The sequence below is a fragment of the Pteropus vampyrus genome, unplaced genomic scaffold (assembly GCF_000151845.1).
Source record: "Pteropus vampyrus isolate Shadow unplaced genomic scaffold, Pvam_2.0 Scaffold129, whole genome shotgun sequence".
NCBI lineage: Eukaryota > Metazoa > Chordata > Mammalia > Chiroptera > Pteropodidae > Pteropus > Pteropus vampyrus.
The window spans coordinates 2,165,221-2,185,821 of record NW_011888910.1 but is presented as its reverse complement, the minus strand read 5'-3'; the positions used below and the strand labels follow the sequence as shown (position 1 = coordinate 2,185,821).

The window sequence follows — 20,601 nt, the reverse complement described above, 5'->3', positions numbered from 1 at the left end:
GGCTGTACTGGGTAGGGAAATAGAAGCGTATACCTTCCAGTCGTGGGGCTTCTCATTGACAGGTCTAGGATATGTACTCCTGGCTATTGGAGCACACCCACTGTCTGATCCTCCATGACCAACAGCCATGACAGGGTGGAGAGTCAGTGAGCTGAGCATAGAAAGCCATGGCTGGTAGTGCCCTGCCTGGGACCCTCCCGAGATACATAGATTTTAACCACTCAGAGCCTATCAAGGTAGGATCTTACACAGACATGTTCGATTTTCTCCACTGATGGTCTAGGACAGTGCCAAGAGGCACGACCGAAGTGGCTGAGACACGGACAATGACCATACTTAGGGGAAGCTGAAGGGAAAGTGTGCTGGACTCAGAGTCTGAAAACCAGGGGCTGCTGCTGTATGTCCTTGGGCCAAATGGCTTGGACTCTCTGAGCCTCAGTTTCTTATATGGTTATGGAGAAGATTCGATGTGAAATGATTTAGAAGAGCATCTGAAACACGTTAGCATTTACTGAAACTAAATGCTATTGAGTTTTAAGAGAAGAAATGTTGCCAGAGTGACCATAAGAACCGTCTAAACCATAAGTTCCCCTATGGAGATGTAGATTCAGTTTCTTAGGCATTAAGGAAGAGAATCACAAAGGGGAGAAGCTGGGAGCCTCCAACAACGCTTTTTAAAAAATGGAGAGGCTCACCTCCCTGCGCCCTTGCCTCAGCCTCCCACTGAAGGATCAAGGGGAAGGGCAGGGCAGAGGTGCATCCTAGTGACTGGGACATGTGACAAAGTCAGAGAGAACACAGGAGGTTGAAAGGGAGATATGTGCTTGGTTGGAGACATGGGAGGGGAAATGGTTCAGGGATTAATTAGAACAGTCTCTGTTTTCATTTTCTGCCTTGATAGAAGGTTTCTGATATTTAAGTTCTCATAGAACAAAAAACCATAGTGAGGTCTCACCATTTTTACCCAGTGGCTGTCAAGCGTTTTGGGGACAATTATTACATCTCGAGTGGTTTCCCCAATTTTAACTTTTCCTGTGGGATAAAGGTATATGAATTGGGATGTTGTAGGAGCAGAGCCCAGTCATCTACCTCAGCAACCATCTTGGCCTTGCTCTACTCTGGTTAAAATGGTAGTTTCCATGGATACAAAGAGGATTCTAACTGGAGCCCACACTTCAGGAAGAAACATGGGCTCCAGTAAGAACACATTAGAATAGTTGTTCAAAAAAGCCAAGATAGTGTCTTGAGTCAGAAGAGAGCTGGACATTGAGCCAATGTGGGTGTGCATCAGTGCAGGTTAGGAAAGGGCGCCCCTTTTAAGGGTGGATGTAGCTCTCTGCATAGCTTGGCGAGTGGGCTAGATTCGGTCCCTTTATGGCCTCCTCACACCAGGCTGGGGACAGTCTGCGCAAGTGTTGGTGTTGACCTGGAGTAGAGCCCACCCAGAAGTAGGTTCTGGCACCCACCCTGGAGGGGTTGGCAGGGACATTGCCCATGCCACCCGTGTTATCCTTACCACTGCAAGTCCAGAGTGCTGAGGCCCAGTTGATTGGGGCTAGCAGTGCAGACATTCTGCTTACAAATTTCTATGAATTACCTGCTTTTGTAGGTACTGTGTACACTGTTTGTATGAGAGGGGTGCTTCAGGCTGTGTGGTAATGGTGGTCAATCCATGAGAAAACAGAGTGGCCTGGAGCTGACCAAGGTTGGCTACCACTAAACAGAAATACGAGCAATCTTTCCCCATTTCAAAGGAACAGTCAATACAAATGACTTTTTTCCTCTGATAATTAAAAAAAAAAAAAACTTCTACAACTTATGTACAAAGGGGGCACCAAATAACTGTTGAATGAAGTGAATAAAAGAATGAATAAATGAGTGAATGACTAAACAAAGGGATGAATAAATACTGGAAATTTCTTATAGTCAAGAGAACAAATAAGTAAGAAGCAATCCTTGTTGAAATCTTGTTAATGCCACTAGGCTAATACCTACACTTGGGCAGACTATGCCCATGCCAGGGGTGGGAGGCAGTGAGGCACATTAAAATCCATGTTAAAAAATCTTGAAAACAGTCAGTTGTTCTCATTTTAAATGTTTAAAAGATTTTTTAAAGAATTGAGGGGGGGCACCTATTTGTTCATAGCTTGTTCATGGTTATAATTTTTTAAAATCATGTACATAGAAAGTAGTTATATTTTCTCAGCAAAATTGCTCCTACGAGCAATTTCGTTCATATGAGAAAATGAGTTCTGGTATTTCATGAGGTCCTGCAAAGGCTACAGGAATTGCTCTACATAACACTACAGAGGTATTGGCACCTGAGCTATCTTAGAATAGCACTTGAAAGAGTTTATTTCTCAAATACTGAATGAAAGTCATCTGAGGAACACATGAAAACTTCTATCTGCTCCCACTTTTACATCAGGCTCTTCAAAACTGGCCTTCCTCACATGAGGGTTCCACAGGGAACAGTGCACACACTCGACACCTAGAGGTCAGATGCAATGCCACCAGATGAATGTTACCTTCACTTTAGGCCAGAGGGCCAAACATTGCTTTAAGTAATTTTCCGAGTGTGACTGCAGGATTTCCAGGCACAGATGGGACTAGGCAGGGAAGGAAGAAACTTTTATCAACAACTACCAATTCCTGGCATGGGCTAAGCATCCTCACAAACATTACAAATGTTAACCTACAAAACTTTGTGTTTTACATGTGATTGTAATTAATAGGAGTAGTATTATAATCGTTAGTGGGTTAATCATTTTGCAAAAGGGACACTGAAGTTCAGAGAGGATGTATGTATGTATGAGAGAGACAGAAAGAGAGAAGAGGAAGAGGAGATGAAAAAGCAAAGTGGAGGGTAGGTATGTGTGGTGGAAGCTGATAGACATTGGCCTTCATTGAGGACTTAATATGAGGAAAGTACCATGCTAAGCTCTATATGTGAATTATTTTAATGATCCCTCCCAGAAACACAATGAGGTCAGTACTATCATTGGACCCATTTTACTTCTCATGGTTGAGTAATTAACCCAAAGCAGCCCAGGTGGATTATGACCCCAGCCACTTTGCTTCTACAAAAGGGGCTACAGGTGTCCCTCTTGGTGTTCTTATTCTAGTTGACTTGAGCGAAACCATGAAAAACGTGAAACCTTTGCTAACTGAGAATGGGAGAAACCCACCATAATGCTATTTCCATGTTACACATCACAGATTCCAGACAAGCCAGTCTCTAGCCTGGAGACTAGCTGAATTCTCCCAATTGCCTCCATTCTCTCAAAAAAAAAAAAAGCTTTTCATTAAAAACAAAAATGCCTAAGAGTCTTTTTCTGACTTAAAGCATCTTACAACCATCACCACATGGGAAGCCAGAAAAAAATTCTATGTCTGATTTTAATAAAATATTCTTTTCTCATCAAAATATTTTGATAGCATGGAAAAAGAAAAGTGTGCTCATTAAAGTTTAATGAACGTCTCTCTCTGCCATTTTCCATATGAGGATCACACACTGTGACTCATGCATTGTGGGTGCTGGGAATAATTAACTTATCATTATGGGGAAGAATGCATCCAAGACTGGGTCCATTAGGGTGTAATTACATGTCCACTGGCCAACTGTTTTGGTTGACATGACATAGATTCAGACAGGTGAGCTCAGTATTGTTCCAGGTTGGCCTTCACTTGCTCTAAAAATGGGGCTGGTTAAAAGCAGCTGCAAACTTGCTGCCAGAAACCTCCAGTCCCAAGGATGAGCTGAGGACTCCCAGAATGAGAGAGCGCCTTGGGCAAAGGCTTTAAAGAGAAGGGAGAAACAAAAGAGGTTCTGACTCTTGGGAGGACAGAGTTAACAGTAATGTTACATTTATGCTCTAGAACAGGGGTCCCTCTCTCGGGTCACGGACCAGTACCCGTCCAAGGCCTGTTAGGAACTGGACCACACAGCAGGAAGTGAGCAGTAGGTGAGTGAGCAAAGCTACATCTATATTTGCAGCCACTCTCCAGCATTAGCATCACCACCTCAGCTCCACCTCAGATCATCAGGCATTAGATTCTCATAGGAGCACTGGTGCCTGGTACCAAAAAGGTTGGAAACCGCTGCTCTAGAATCTTTGCTGAAGCCTCTCTGTTCATAAAGTGAATTATAAAGCCCTCATCCCCAAATTTTAGGCTTACTTTAAAATGGCCTTAAGCTGCCTTTCTAGGTTTATCTCCACTAGTCCCCTGCTCCCAGCCTCGACTCCAGCCAAAGCAGGATTCTAGCTGCTCCCCACACCTACCATCTACCTCTCTCCTTGTCCTTCCTCATGTTTTTCCCCCTAGGATCTGGAGTGGTCTCTCCATCCATTTCTATTGCTTTAAATGTTATCCATTCATAGGGGATCATCTATTGTTCTATAGCATTAATTTTTGACACCCCACTCCAACCAAACTCCCTTGAAAAACACAGACCCTTGTTAAGGCAGTCACCATTTTCTACTTTCTGTGAAAATCCCAGTGTGAGAGCAATGTAGCCTAGTGGTTATCTACACAGACTTCTGAGTCAGAAGATCTGGATTAGAAGCTTCACTCACTAGGCACGTGATCACAGGCTAGTCGCTTATGAAAAGTAATGACAATAATAACAACCGACATATACTCAGTGTTTACTGTGAGTTGGGCATTAGGTGTCTATTAAGTCATTATATACTCACAACAGCCCTGTGAAGTATTAGCATTGTCTCCCTTTTACAAATGAGAAAAAAAATGCTAAGGGAGAGCAAGTGATATGGCTAGGTTACAGTTATTATGTTGAGAAAATAGGCTTTGAATCCAGTTTTATTCCAAAGCCCATGTTTTGACCACTATGCTACAGGGCACATTACCTCCTCTGGGCCTCAGTTTTCTCATTTCTAAAATGGGGGGTATAGTAATACACACTTCATAAGATAGTAATGATTAAATTAGATAATACAAGAGAAGTATAATAATACAGAGCTCAATAATTTATAGCTGCTATCATTGTCATCACCATATGCTGGTCTCATCCCTCCTGCCTGTGAGCTAAGGACAGGAGGATCAGGTCCTCCTAACCCTTTGTCTCTCACGTGGTCTCCCTTGTGCCCAGAACATTCATTGAGATGTTCTGGGCCCATCTCAGGCTCAAAGAGATTGACAAAGTTTTCTAGCATTTTCCTAGAATTTGAGCACATGTCCTAAGCAATTCTGGACCTCTGAGCCATTGTGCTTTTTTTTTTTTGTACTTTCACCGCATTTAGCTCCCTCTCCAACTCCTGTTTTATTCAATTTATTTGACACCTTTCCCTAAGGTCTCCTGTGTAATACTTCAATGTAACATTTTCTTTCTCCTCCCTCCTTCCCTCTCCTTCCCTCCCCTCTGCTCTTCCCTCCTCTTTTCCATTCCTCCCCTCTTTTCCATTCCCTTCCTCTCCCCTCCCTTTCTTTACTTATTTCTCTTCTCCTCCCCAAAACCCCCTCCCCTCCTTTTCTCTGTGTCCTCTTTCCCTCTCCCAGTCACTTTCAGAACAAGAAGTGCCATCTGGATGCCATAGCTCTGTATTTCATATCTCCAGCAGCCTCCCAGGTCCCCAGTCCTTTAGCCAGAGTTTCTGGAATGAGGGCTTCTCACAGCTCAGGGATACATGGGTGGCTTTTAAGGTGTGAGGTGCTTTACCCAGAAATACCTCTTCCTCTGCTCAGATTTAGTTCGTCCTTGGGTTAATATGGTTAATGGGATTAGTGGTTAAGGAGTAGTTTTTTGAGGATGACTCCTGACTCCTCTTTCAAATAATTTTGGCACAGGACAGAAGCCAGAATTTTTATTTCTCTCATGTTCAAATCCCAGTCAAACAGTCCTATCTCTAAATAAATTTCCCCTAGGAATAGCACCCCTGATACCTTTATGGAAATTCAAAACAAAACAAAACAACAAAAAAACAAGAATACAGCTCTTTTAAAAAGTGCATCTTCCCCGCCCAGGTCACTCAACTTATGGGAGAAGGTATTTCCATTCTGTCCCTGAGGAATGAAACTGCTCTTTAAGTAAACCCAAAAGATAACTAATAAATAATCCTTCAGATTAATAATGTCTAAAAGATGAAAGTTATTAGTTTCCTTTATACATACTATTTATTATCAGCGGTGCAATTAAATTCTATTTTATGCTGTGGTTTGAGCACACAGCTTGGAAGTGCTCTCTCCTGAGCCCTTCACAGTGACAAGCCATCGCTTCATAATTAAGGAGAGCATATAGGCCTTGCCTCTGGTGAGAAAGCTTCTTAGGTTGAGTTTGGGGATGAGACTGGGAAAGGATAAAGGATGCCTCCACATGCAGCTGGGAGAGGCCTGTAGAGCAACACTGCACGTCTCCGAGGGAGAGCCAGCCATGAGGGCAGCCTGCCTGTTTGTGAGTAGTGGGAAGGCCCGCCCCACTTCTGGTACCTTATGCTATTGAATTCATGTTCTCATGGGATTGACAGCACCTCTGGAGGAACCCAATGCCACTTCTCTGTTTTCCATTTGTTTTCTATTCCGCCTGCAGACCCGGCACATCCTCATTTTTGTCTCTTAAGGCCTCTCGTGCAGATGGTGCTGTAATGAGCCTGTGGGAGGTGACTGAGGTGAACGAACCAAACAGAGAAGATGACTTAAGCCTTTCTAGAAATAAAAGGCTTAGAATTCTCTTCCTCCACAGGCACTATACATCTGTGTTTAGATGAGCCTTATCCTAGGGTGATTAATGGTGGTTCTCAAGTGCCATCCACATGATACTAGATCCAATAAAAGTTATCATTTTGAATGCTATACAAGTTATTAGTTTTATAAATATTCACAGAAAATTATCCATGACTTAAGGCCTACCTCCCCCTCCTGACCCATTGCCTTCTCTCTACCACCTCTAGGGGCATTTAAAATATGAGTAACTTTATAAAACTTTGATTTGTCTATCACTTAGAGGAATGCAGCTTAGGCTCTGTGCTAATCATTCTTAATTACTTCAAGAAAAATGTTCCCCAGTCACTTGGAAAGATCTCTAAGCCCTGGATCTGGCTGGTATAAGATGTCATCTCCCAAGGACCCTGCTGGAGGCCTGGGTTCCTGCTCACAGGTCAGGGTGGTGTCCCAGGGATGTGGCTGTAGATGCTGCCAGTGCTCCTGAGATGTGGGAACAAAATGGGCTACCATATTCAGCTCTTCTTTGCCAAGTTCCTTTGAACCATCAAGGCAGAGATTTCTGGTGATAAATGGAGAGATGTTAAAACTACTAGCCAAATGGTACAAAAAAACCATATGGTGACAAAAGTCAGAAGAAGTGGTTATCTTGGTAATGAGGGAGGGGATTATTTACTGGAAAAGGCATGAGGGAACTTTCTGGGGTGTTGGAAATCCCCTACATCTTCATCTGTCCGGCGTTTACAAGGTGTACACATATATAAAAAGTCACTGTCATCAAGCTGACATTTCAGTTCGTGCATTCTACTGTATACAATTATATCTCAATGAACAATAGTACAGTCCAAAATGCAGGTGGGAGATGATCCAAGCGGTTTCCATTTTATGCTATGCCTGACCCACTTTATACTGGAGACCGTGAGAGTTCTCAGTATCTGTATCCATTACACATCTTTATCTTCCTCCACAAGTATGTTTATACCCACAGGTTATATTTATATCTGCAGCCAGATCTATATATTTAAATCTGGAGAGGAGAGAAAAGTGTTATATGCTGTGTCTATATATAGGGTAGTTTACTTCTTTCAAAGAACAGGAGGATCCGAGCTCCATTTGTTTTTTTGTTATTGTTTTTTTTTTTGAGCAGGACACACATTCAAATACACACACACACTCACAAACACACTAAAATACAATAAGTCTGGATAACTAATCAACAAATTTGCTGCTCTCCCTTGTCTGAGATGCTAAAAACTGACCTTGATGTTGACCTTGGGGATTGTCAGCACAGTGGACTTCTGCTTGGCCAGAATATCTCCTGTCTTATCGACACGAGCTGTGACGAAGAATTGCAGAAATGCTTGTTCCAGTAACTGGCCCATGTACTCGCCAGCTCTCACCAGCACTTCCTCTTCCTTGACTGCCAGAAGGGAAAACAAACATGCTGGATATTGAGACCTGAGATAGAATCTACTTTACTTTCCCCAAGTGACCTCATTTTTTTCACATTAGCACAGCACCCACTGGAACACGGCAAAGGTGAAGGGCAAATGGAACAGTCGATCAGGGATACGCTCTCCTGCTTCCGGGTAAAGAATGTGCTGGAAATTTACTATTCAGTAAAGTCTTACTAGAGAAAATGTGTCAAATTTCCCAGTGTTTTTCCTGTTGTAAAATATGATAGTCATGTTTAAAATCAAGGATCAAGGGGTTTTAACTGTGGCTATTTTGATTTGGGCAGGGACAGATGCCATCCCAAGATGGCAAATGTGGAGCAGTGACATTCAAGGCTACCATTCTATTTGCCCACCCCTCATGCCATAAGAAACCTCTCATGCAGGCTATGGGCCATGCTTGAGCAAAACTGTCAATTACCTAAACCTACTCCTTGTAGTGCTCCACATTTTCTTTCCAGGTTTTTAATTTAATTTAATTTTATTATTAGTTTCAAATATACAGTACATTGGTTAGATATTTATATAGTTTATAAACAATCTTCCTCATTGCTCTTTCTCTCCTCTGGCTCTACATCTAGCCATTACTTTAATGCTGACTGCATTCCCTATGCCGTGCTCCCCATCCCTGTGACTATCAAATACTAATTTGTACTTCTTTAACCCTTCACTACTTTCTCCAACCCCTTAAACCCCCACCCCTCTGGCTGTCACTAAATTGTCCTCCATATTTGTGAATCTGTTTTTGATGAGTTTGTTCTTTTTGTTCTTCAGGTTCTACATATAAGTGAAATCATATGGTATTTATCTTTCTTTGCCTGACTTATTTCACTCAGCATAATAACCTCTAGGCCTATCCAGGTCGTTGTGAATGGTAGAATTTCATTTTTTTAATGGCTGAGTAATATTCCATTGTATATATGAACCATAACTTCTTTATCCAATTGTCTGTCGATGGGTATTTAGGTTGTTTCCATATCTTGGCTATTGTAAATTGTACTACCATGAACATAAGGGTGCATAGATCTTTACGAATTATTGTCCAGCTTTTTTTTTTTTTTTTTTTTGGTACCAATTTGACATGACTTCTACTTAAGAGAAAGACACTCTTGAAACCAGTTTTCACCATAGGTGTTCAATTCCCTCCTACCCCCTGTCCTATTTGCAACTTAAAAGACCTCTGTGCCAAATGCTTATTTCCTCAGGTCACTGAAATTAGCATTTAGGTGTCAGGGGACAGTCAGTAAGGATGACATTTGGGGGATGGGGATGTCAGTCATCATTGGGCTGAAGGGGATTCTATCCTGTGGCTCTGGCCACAGCAATGAGGTTCTGTTTGGCTGCATTGCCCACCTTCTCTATCCCTCTCATTTCCCATAGCCTGAGAGTCTAGAGAGCAAAGGGCAGTTTTTCTGCAGGCCGAGCCTGGGCCACGTGCAGCATCCGATGCTAGGTGGTCAGAGCCACCTGTTAGTGTGGCATCGTCAGCCAGCAGGCCCAGCAGGGGAATGGGTGACTCACATCTCCACCCCACACACAGAGTACAGGCTCTGTAAACATTCATGGAATTGAAGGTCTCCACCAGTGCTTCCCTGCCCCATGTCAGCCTTTTGCCAAAGAATTCTCCTTCCTGCGAAAGTTTTTGAAGGAAATAATTCTCACAGTTGATAGTTTCATGTACAGAGGGTAGTTCATTCTCGCCCTCCATAACAAGCAGCAGTCCGGCAACACGAATGGAACACTGTGTGGAGGCAGCGCCAGGGCACAGGGAGGCCTCCTGACTTGCCAGCGCACAGGTGAGGGTGTGTCAGGTGCTCAGCATCTGCTTCAAAGTCTCACAGATAAGTAGGTGCTATGACCACCTCCAGCCCTCTGACTGAGGAGTTCTCAGTCTTGGCTCCACAACACAATCACCTGGGGACATTTAAAAACCTGCCCTGCTGGATCCCAACCCAGACCAAATAAATCAGAATTTTGGAGGTTAGAGCTAGGATGTTGTTTTAAAAGTGCCACAGTGGACGCTAATATGCAGCTGGGGCCAAGAAACAGCGCTCCAACAACCAGGGGATCCCCACAGAATGAGTTCTGAAAAAGCCTTGGTTCAAGTGGAAAGGGCAGTCTTTCCAACCCAGCCCTTGCTGCCCCAGGCATGGTCAGCAGCAAACATCACCTGGGAGCTTGTTAGAGATGCAAGTTCTCCGACCCCGCCCCACCTACTGGATCAGGATCTGCACTTGACTAAGATGCCCAGATGACAAGTGTGCAGGTTTGAAAAGCAGCCAGAGATACGAGGTTCTAGCAGTAGAAGGCGTGGAGTTAGGGCAAAGTTAGAGTGGACTTCGGACAGTCTCAGTTTTAAAACTGAAAATTCTGTACCCTGGAACCATTCAATTCCTGGCAAACTGGAAAGGTTGGTCACTCTAGACCAGTGGTTGTCACCCGGGGGTAATTTTGCCCCCCAGGGGATGTTTGGTAATGTCTGGAGACATTTTTGGTAGTTAGAATTGGGAGTTGCTACTGGCATCTAGTGGATACAGGCCAGGGATGCTGCTAAACATTCTGCAATGCACAGGATGGGCCCCAGAACAATTATCTACAGCCTGAACTGTCAGTGGTGCCTCTGCTGAGAAACCCTGCCCTAGGCTATGCAGATTTATTAGAAGGTATTTGTCCATCCTAGGCAAGTACTGAACAACTTGGCTTGATTCCTGGGGCAGTCCTATTCCACTCAGAGCCAGCCTTTCAATCTATGACATTGCTTTGATCTTGGCCCTTGAATTCTGAATTTTTGAACAACCCAATCATTTTGCCTTCTTTGGGCCTGAGCCTGGACTCTGCTTTCTCCATAGCTCCTCCAGCAATCAATTGTCTAGATGAATAAGACTCTGTCTCTCAGTTGGATATAACCTCAAATGAACACATGGGGCCATTTTTCACTTCTCTAGATCTAAACGAATGGAGTGGCAAATGACAGGCCTGGGAGAATGTCCATTTTTGCCTCAAGCTGCCTTCAGTATTAATAAAACAATGGACCTCCTCTGGCTATTTCTGTGTTTGACCTCTAGGTTCCCTTAGGCTGGTGAGATACGCCTGACTTCTTTCCACCAATCTTTACAGAGGCTCTTGCTACCTTTACAATATTGATATAAAGACCCCTTAATCTCTGAGGCAGAGCATTCTCTAAATCATAGCACTAAGGAAAATGGGCTGTGCTTCGAGCCCAAGAGAACAGTTCTCCTGAAATAGTATGTTATGTAAGTGCTGTGTTTTGCCACCGCACAAGAAATTGTTCTAGATAAAGTTTATTAAACGTGGCAAGAGAAAGAAGAATAGATTTTCATTCTATAAGTGGTGGAGCTGGGATCCTGCCAACACCATTTACGGTGTCTGGGGAAAGCCAAGGGAGACACTGACTGGAGCTGCCTCATCTCTTTTCCAAAAAGCAAAAAAACCTAAATATAGCCGAGTAGAAATGATAGCACCTTTGAAGGTATTGGAAGGTTTAAGTTATTTAAGTCTTCCAAGCTGATTCTAGCCCACACATTTCCTTTAATCATCAATCTGGAAAGTATGCCTTCCATTCTACTTGGAACACTTTCATTGCAATACAGCCTCCTAAAAATGTACTTTGACCTCTAGAATATGTGACTTTTTGCAATAATATGCAGTTTATTTTAGATTGCAATATGCAATTTATTGCATGCAGTTAATGACATCTACCTGCAGGGTAAAGCAAGTAACAGTCTCCAAACCTCTTGAAATTATTCAGGACAAGACTTGGGGTGGGCCAAGCTGTTGGGACCTGTGTTAATACTGAATCAGGCTTAGGTTTGATCAGCTGTCCCTAGATCAGTGACTTCAGGGGACTAATATATCATTTTAGCCTACTAATTCATATAAGCTCATTCTTTTGTTGGATTAGGGAGAGAGGGGCAAGGAGAATGAGCCATGGAATTCTTGGGAGGTAGGAAAGGGATGGTATATAGTTCTCTGCCCAGGGAAGGTAGGGGCAGCTGGACTCCTGGTAACAGGAAACTGGCTTACTTAAGGCCCAAGATTACACCAGGGCCTACACTGTCATTGCCTGAATGAGACCTGACTTCTATTATCTGCTTTGCCTCTGACTACTGTTTGTGACTTTGAACACACCAACTCATCCTTCCAGTCTCAGTTTCTCAAAAGTAAACATGTTTGAAGTTAACATTTACTGAAAGCCTTACCGTGTGCGAAGTATTTCACATATATTTATCTTATTTAGTTTCCTTCACACCCTCTTCACATACCACACATCCAATCTGTCAGCCAATCCAGTGGGCTCTACCTTCAGAATATACCTGCATCTGATTGTATATTTCTTTCACTACCTCACCATCTCTCACTGAACTATTGCAATAGCATCTTAACTAGTCTCTAAGGTTCAGCCCTAATGCCCCTAGAATCTATTCTCAACACAGCAGCCAGAGTGACCTTTCAAAACCTAAGTTAGATCATGCCACACTTCTGCTCAGAACTCTCCAGTGGCTCCTCAGCTTGCTCGGAGTCAAAGCTAAAGTCCTTACCAGGGCCTACGGCTTTTTTCCACTACTCTCTTTCTGCCTCCTGTGCTCTCCACTCTGGTCTCCTTGCTGCTCACTGAGCACATCAGACCTGCTCTGGTCTCAGGGCCTTTGACTTCTGGTTTCTTCTGCCTGAAAAGCTCACTCCTACCCTTTTGTCAGGCTTCTGTTAAACATTACCCTATTAGAGAGATTCCGCCACCCCCCCCCCCCCACCCCAACCACCTCACCCCCACCAGCACTCCCTATCTTCCTTACCCTGCTTTCTATTTTCCGATTACGTGCATAATAACACTAAATATTCACTTGTTTGATTGTTCGTTGTTGAGCCCCACCTCCACCACAGGAGACCACAAACTCCATGAGGGTCTACATTTCTGTTTTGTTCATTGCTGTGTCTCCAGCACAAAACAGCACCTAGACTTAGGAGCACCAAATAAAGGTTTGGGGAGTGAATCAACAGCCCTGTGATCCAGGTTGTATTGTCCTCATGTACAGATGAGGAGAGTAAGCTCAGATTACTTAAGTAGCTTGCATAGGGACACACAGTTAGTAGGTACATAGTCACACCTCAAATCCAGATTTGTCTAATTCCAAAGCTTGGGCTCTAAAATCCACTGCATCTGCCTGCCCTAAAGAATTGCAATGACCGCCCTGCTTCTGAGTCTTTTATACAACTGCTCTTTTCTACAAGAATTCTCTTACCTGTAGGGATAAGAAAAGTGCTAGATCTTCCAGTTTCTAAAGAAAATGCCATGTCGATTTCCTCAACTATTAAAGCCACATTACTGAAGTTAGGAAGGTTTACTTCCTTCAAGTTTGGGTAGGTTTCTTGGAATTAAGATTTTTAAAAATAGTTTCCCAAATTCCTGGGACTATCTTTCTGAAGCCTCACAGGGCACTTACTGTGGCTTGGGACAGACACCTATTCCAGAAAGCTTGAACACTATGGAGACGTGATTTGGTCATCTCAGGGGGGCATAGTAGCTTTGCTTGCCTCTGTTTCATACACATTTTTCTTTTCTATTTTTTTCTTTTTCAGTGGCACATGTCAGATAATGGAAATTTGGTTCAGGTCTTTTCCAACCCGCTCTGTCTACCTCAACATGCTTTGCCTGGAGACCAGTTTCTTTCTGTTGACCCATTTTGTCAGCTATGTGATTAACTGGGATGCTGACTAAATACTAAGACTCCAGGAAATGAGATTGGTCAAAACTGCAGTCCCCAGAGTAAGTTGCAGCATGTCAGTCCCAATCTTGCTTAAAATAGTATGCAGTTTTATAGTGAAGAAGATGCTTTAGAGGGGAATGCATACAGAGGAGGCTGGAAGAGATCAAGGATGAGAAAGAGGTCCCCTGAGAGATGGCAGAGAGAGCAAAGCCCTTCAGAGGCTCCTGGACAGCACATCCTGAGCTTCCAGTCTCCTCTCCCAAGGGTGGGCTCTCTCTTGGTCTTATATATCAGACAGATCATTTTTCAAAAATGGCCTTTATGCAGAGCTTAGATCTCCCTGCCTTCTAAATGGTAAAGCAAAACCCATCCATCATTCCTGTTGAAGCAGTCCCGAAAAGAATTGGGGAGAGAGGCATCACCAGGGGTCTTCTTTCTAGATTTGTTTTTCACAAACTTTCCTGTTCACACTCCAAAGCTCTTGGGATCTTGTTAAAATGAAGATCCTAGTTCTATAGGTCTGGGTGGGGCTTGAGAGCCTGCATTTCTAACCAGCTCCCCAGGGATGCCAATGCTTCAGGTCCTCAGCCCACACTGTAAGTAGCAAGAAATTAAGTTATATTTAACTTCCACAACTTATGGGGCTCTAGGCTTTGAGAATTCCAGAGTTCACTTCTATGCATGAGACATGAAGACGAAAGGTGAAGCCTCTCTAGAACTTGGTTCTCCATGCTCCTGAGCTCTGGCACAGAACTTACATTTTTACAGAAAGTTATTAGGGGGTGTGAGTACGTTGCCAGCCAGATCACAAGTCCTGCAGAGAATTGCCTCTCCCCACCCCCAGTTAGCTTACTAGACAAAGGCTCCAGTGTCACATCAAATGTCTCCTTCTTGAATTCCTCCTTAGAAACCCCGGTGTAGAAGGTGATGTTGCCAGAGAGATAGGCTGAGATAGTGTGAGAGTTGGGGCTGTTGTTCTGGAAGGTGATGTTGACCTTGAAGTCTTTTCCCAGCACGGCATTTTCCACTTCAAAGTCCATGACCACATCAGACTTTGGTTTGATGACACTTTCTGTGTTGAGGGGCTTTTTAACCCCATACATCAGGGCAGTTTCAAGGGCCAGTCTCTCTTCTTTTTGGCCTAGGAAAGACAGAGATAATGATGAGGGAAAAGAAATGCAGTCCATCAAAGAGAAAGTTGCACTGTGCTCTGAGCACAAGCCATACAACTACAAGCCATACAATTTCCCTTTGGGGCAAGCATTTTTCAAATTCTGCCAAATCAAGTTCTCAGAGAGTCATGAGCTGCCCAGGTTGTCAAGTTAGGTGACGTTTCCAGGGCCTGTCAGAAAGGAGTTGCTAAGGGGCTTGCTCTAAGGGTTGTTTGTCCGGTGCCGTTATTTCAGGGTTCACAAGTAGAATTGGCAAAATCTAACTCTTCTCAAACTGCAGTATTGATTCGCTTCTTTCCCCAAGTCCTAGTCATGTAGCTAGAATTTAGAGATCTCTAAGCAAAGATTTTGGCAATAGTTGCACCTGGCCATTCCACCTTCCACAATATGAGTTTTCTCCTATTCATGGATCTCCCCAGTAATCATCTCTCTTTCTACTTGAGCCTGTCCCATTTGCTCCTGCTGAGCTCCTGTCCTGCCCTCCATTCCTTCCTCTGTTGTCATTTGCCTCCAGCAGAGTGCAGAGATCACTGTTTCCCACACAGTGCACTGCCCCATACACTCAGATCTAGCAAACTGTTAACAAGCCTTCCCTGCAGAAGGGCTCTAAGGCCAAGTTCTTTTGGGTAGCACTGGTTCTTTAGTGTCCCCTGGGTGTTCACGACGTTCAATAGCCTATGAAAGATTCTGAGATTGAGCCCTAAAATAAGGAGACTTATTTAACACTAGATTTCCCAAACTCATCTGACCCAGAATACATTTTCTTTTTTTTTTGAGGGACACCTATCGGCATCTGGTGGTGCAGTCTGAGAAGTGTGTGTTGTGTTTGGGAAAATGTCTTATGTAAGATTTCCAAGAATGTGGCGATGGAGACAAAGGTAGGGAGAAAAGAGAAAAGGATGAGCTCTGGAAAAAGAAAAAAAATAGCTTTGTGCAGGTGAGGAAGTGAGAAGTATAGGTATGAGTCAGGCCTGGAAGCTTGCTGCTCCCACCTCCAAGCTGGGCTGACACTCCTTAGAGCTCTGAATAAAACGCTTGGCCTTGGGGGTAGGGATTGGGGAGTGGAGGGATAGTCACTATTCTCTTCACCATCCGAATGCCTTTGAGTATATCTCAGTACATTGTGGACAATAGAGAGGCACATTTTTTTCTGGCTTGTAAAAACTAGTCATGGGGATGGCTAGCAAAAAACAAAAACAAAAACAAACAAACAAATAAGAAACCAACACTTTGAAATAAAAATACTGGCTTTTATAATTATGTTAATTTTTAAGATACTATATCTTCCACTTTAATTTATAATAAAATGCAACAGAGATGAAGAGGTCAATTAATAATAATAACTATCATGGACAGCTAACCATGTGATGGGTGTTATGGTAAATACATATTGTGTTATCTCATTTAATCCTCAGAACACCTACACAAGGCAGGAACTATTATTATCATCGATTTCTCTGTTTGTAAAACAAGGGTGCTGCCATCACAGAGTTGCGAGGTGGATTAGAGGTAGTACCTGCATAAGAATTGGTAGCTTCTAGCCCTTTGCAAAGACAGAGAAAATGTCAGCAGGTGTTGCAAACAATCGAAAATGTGTGTGTGTGTGTGTGTGTGTGTGTGTGTGTGTGTGTGTGTGTGTGTGTGTGTGTGTGTTAACAATTTCTCTGATTGCCAAGACTGCCAGAATGTGACAGAAACAATTTGTCTAGGACAAGCATTGGCCAGAGCACATGTTTATGGATCAATAGGAGGGAGATGGTAATCAAGAGAGAAGGGGCTGTGACAAGGAAAGTGCAGCAAAGTATTTTAGCAGAAAGCATCTGGCAAATAGCTCTGTGAGAAAGAGAGCATTAACAGTTTTTGCTTTGGATGAGCACCAAATATGCATTTAGGCAAAATGCAGGGGGCGAACACCAGCAGCAGGAGCATGGTCAGAGAGGTGCCTCCATCGGGGAGAGAGGCTGAGCTGGCCTGGCTGGTGTGAAGGGAAGGGACAGTAGAAGACTTGTGGGGCTACGAGAGATTTCATAGAATGTCCTATCATAGATGGAGGGACCTCTAGCTTCCTTCTGTGGACGAGCCTGTTTCTATGAGCAGGAAGTGCTAGGCAGAGGTAGGCTTGGGATTTTGCAGGAAGCACAGGCCCAGGTAGGAGGCAAGAACTGCAGGATTTTCCCAGAGCTTGGCAGAATTCCCATCACTTTGCAGTTGTGCTTTGTGCTCTGACATCTTACATAATTCAGGCCATGAATTTAGTGCTATGAGAGAATGATCTAAAGCCAGATTGTTATTTTCTGAGATTCCTCTGTGGCATCCAGGAGCAAGGTCAAAAACATCTTTTTGTTAACCGGGATGCAATGAGAGTGCCCTTTTATGTTTGACAAAGCCTCTTTTCATTGTTTGGGTCTTAGCTCAAATGTCACCTTCTCAGAGTGCCCTCCCTTTCATTACCCTGTGTAATGTGCCTCCAATAATGTGTTATTTCTCACTAACACATTATCTGGTTTTCTTTCCTTTTCCTAGAACTTGTCACTATATGACATTATTTCCCCTGCTAGAATGAAAGCTCCATGTCCCCAAGACCTAGGACTCAGCCTGGCACAGAGGCTTTTGAAGGGTCACAGTTTGAAGAAGGCTTTTGCTTTCATTCTTTCATCTTTGTAAGAGATACTAAATAGTCCAGTTTACAATATCTGATGTTTAGTTAAGCTCACTCGTGAAAGTGCCACCTATGTTGGCATTCATTTGATTATTTCATGCTAGTTGAGACCCTATAATATCTATGCACTGTTCCAAGCTCAGGTTAGAAGCACAGTCCTTCTCTCAGGAGTTTTGGAGAAAAGTGAAGACGGATCACCATGAACATGTCCATCACGCATGCTGAGGTAGATGTTTGCATGTGGAACAGGGAACATGGGAAAGACACAGCTTCCCTGGGGGCAGGGAAGTCTTCTCAGAGGTGTGATCCCTCCACAGTGAGAGCAAGTGGGAGCCTGGCTTGTTGGAGGAACTGTCAGCAGCTCACTTGGCTGCTGCTTATGATAATTGTGGGTGTGGTCAGACGGGGCCACAAGGGGGCCAAAAAGGCAAACAGAGGCTTGGCGACCTCTGATTGCAATGCCTTGGATATGGCTGAAGAGAGTGAGGGCTTTTAAGTAGAGCGGCAATAGGTTCAGATTTATTTTTAAATATATCACTTTGGCAGCAATGCAGGGTTTATAATGAGGGGAAGAGGATGAGAAGGAGAGGTAGATTTGGGAAACTATAGCAGGTTATCCAAGCGAAAAACAATCATAGTTCAAGCTAATACTAGTGATATGATAGTAATAATAGAATGGCTAGCTGTAGCAGAAGCTATCTTTTATTGGACACTTTCTATATATCAGGTACTGTGCTAAGGGCTTTCCACACATGATACAATTTAATTCTCAGAGAGTGGCCACAGAGATAGAGGGGAAGGGATGGATTTGACCTATTTCAGAGGGAACATTTAGAAGATTTGCTGTTTGACTGATTCTCAAGTTGCTAAATTTAGGTAGATTATGGTTCTCTTCACTTGGGAAGGGAGCGTAGGAGAAACAGATCTGGGGTGGGGGAGGCAGTGGGAGACATGGCATCTGGGAAGGTTCAGTTTCAGGTTTGGGTGAATGTGGAGCTGAAAAGTGAAGTCTAAATTGGAGACAGTGACTTGGGAGTGATCAGTATATATGTGAACATAACACCAGGGGCATAGAAAGAACATAAAGGGGATGGAATGAAGCCCAAGGATGGAAGCCTAGAATAAAGAAACAGTCAGAGGGAGTAATGAAAGGGGAGCTTAGACTTGCAGGAGATAGGAAAAAGAGCCAAGTAGGTTGGGATAAAACCAGGAGACATTCGTATCATAGAAACAAAGAAAACAGAATTTCAAGAATTGGGAGTGAGCAATAGCATCAAAAGGTGTAGGAGGGTGAGGCAAGCTGAGGTCTGCAAAACGTTTATTCTACATGACAATCAGGTGGTCTTGGCAACATTGAGAAGATCTTCAAAGACTTGATGGTAGCAGAATTCAGGGTATAGTAGGTGAGAAATGAAAGGAAAAAGGACATGACAGGATGCCGGGTGCAGGCAGCTCTCTCAAGGTGCCTGGCTATGGAGGAAAGGAGGAAGAAAGTACGGGCATGTTTGGTGGGAGATATACTGTTGAAAAGGGTTTTGTCAATTTTTAAACACAGGTGACACTTGAGCCTGCTTAAATGATCATGGGAAAGAGCTAATAGAAAAAGAGAGATGAAAATACAGGCCACAGAGGGAACCACTGATGGAGCAAAGAGGAAATGGGATCCAGACACCAGCATAAAGAAGACATATTGCCACAGGAGAAATTTTAAGAATTCTGGTTTTCAAAGTTTTGTAATATAAAAGGTATAAACTTAAGCTTTAGTTTACTGAAGTGAAAAAGATCTATCCACAATTCAGTTAATTAGAATAGTAAATTCCTAAATCTGATAATAATTTCTTTGTTTTTACTTATTGCCACATTTTAGTAGCCACACACAGAATTTGTGTATAGAGAAATTATATGAGACATTCAATAATGAGAATCAGGGTGACAAATGCATGGCCATGGATACTGGCAGTACCTTCCTAGATGTCCATGGCAAACATCAGTAATCACTCTTTCCCACTATATTTGAGTAGTGCAGTCAGCATCCTTCTCTGAATAGCATTCTACTTGGTCATTCCCAAAGTTAGAATTTGAAATGCCATCTTGATTAAGAGGCTAATTATCCATCCACCTGGCATCAAACTCCAGCCTAGCAGGTTGTGTGTCTCTTACAACTATACAAAATTTAGGGGATCTTCTGTTTAGACCAGATCCCCTACACTGTCTACCTCTCTGAGCCTTGCCATCTTGCCAAGCTCTGAAAACCTGGACTACAAATGTCTTCCTTATTCAGAGTTGGAACATTTTATTTCTTTAATCTGGTGTCCACCCCTGGCCAAGCCCCTGACTCCTCTTTCATAGACTGCTTTGGGGTCCTTCCTCTCTTGATATCTGTCACCTCCATGTTTGACAGCTATGGTGTTTTGCTGTGAGGTTTAGATAAGACAGCTGATCACTCGAATGGCTCCCTGTAGACTCACCTCTTGCCTTCTTGTCTGGTCAGAACTTATTCCACATTACAAAAGTTTATCCACAATCCCTATCCTGCTGCCTTTTCCCAGAAACTCCTTTCCCTTGCTTCACCTAGACAATTACTGTTTATCTTTCCATCTCGGTGATCCCATCATAATGTCCTCCAGGATCCTTCAGTCTGTCTTGGGAGTCCTTTCTCTGTGCCCTGCAACATCTGCCCACCCCTGTTCAGGGTATCCACCACACAGCTTGATGAGGGCTTGCTTCCTGCTTGTATCTCCAGCTAGATGGGAAGGCAGTGCTGTGCATGTCTCCATTTCTACACAGTATTGAGAATATTGAGGACGGTTAATAGCAAGTCATTGAATGAATTAATGAATAAACGAGTGAATGTTGCAGCTAGTTTCTTTTACTTCTATCATGGACTTTTTTTCTTTTCGAAACCTTTTTGACTG

At 43.3% G+C, this 20,601-nt stretch overlaps 1 protein-coding gene across 1 annotated transcript in view; it reads right to left on the bottom strand.

Moving 5' to 3' along the window:
• Window positions 1-20,601, bottom strand: part of F13A1 (coagulation factor XIII A chain) — a 169,569-nt gene that overhangs the window by 7,047 nt on the left and 141,921 nt on the right. Inside the window, exons 12-13 of the mRNA XM_011367075.1 lie at window positions 14,709-14,996; window positions 7,935-8,095 (exon numbers count right to left, since the gene is read on the bottom strand). Of these exons, the coding sequence (XP_011365377.1) occupies window positions 7,935-8,095; window positions 14,709-14,996 (449 nt within the window). The remainder of the gene's footprint in view (window positions 1-7,934; window positions 8,096-14,708; window positions 14,997-20,601) is intronic.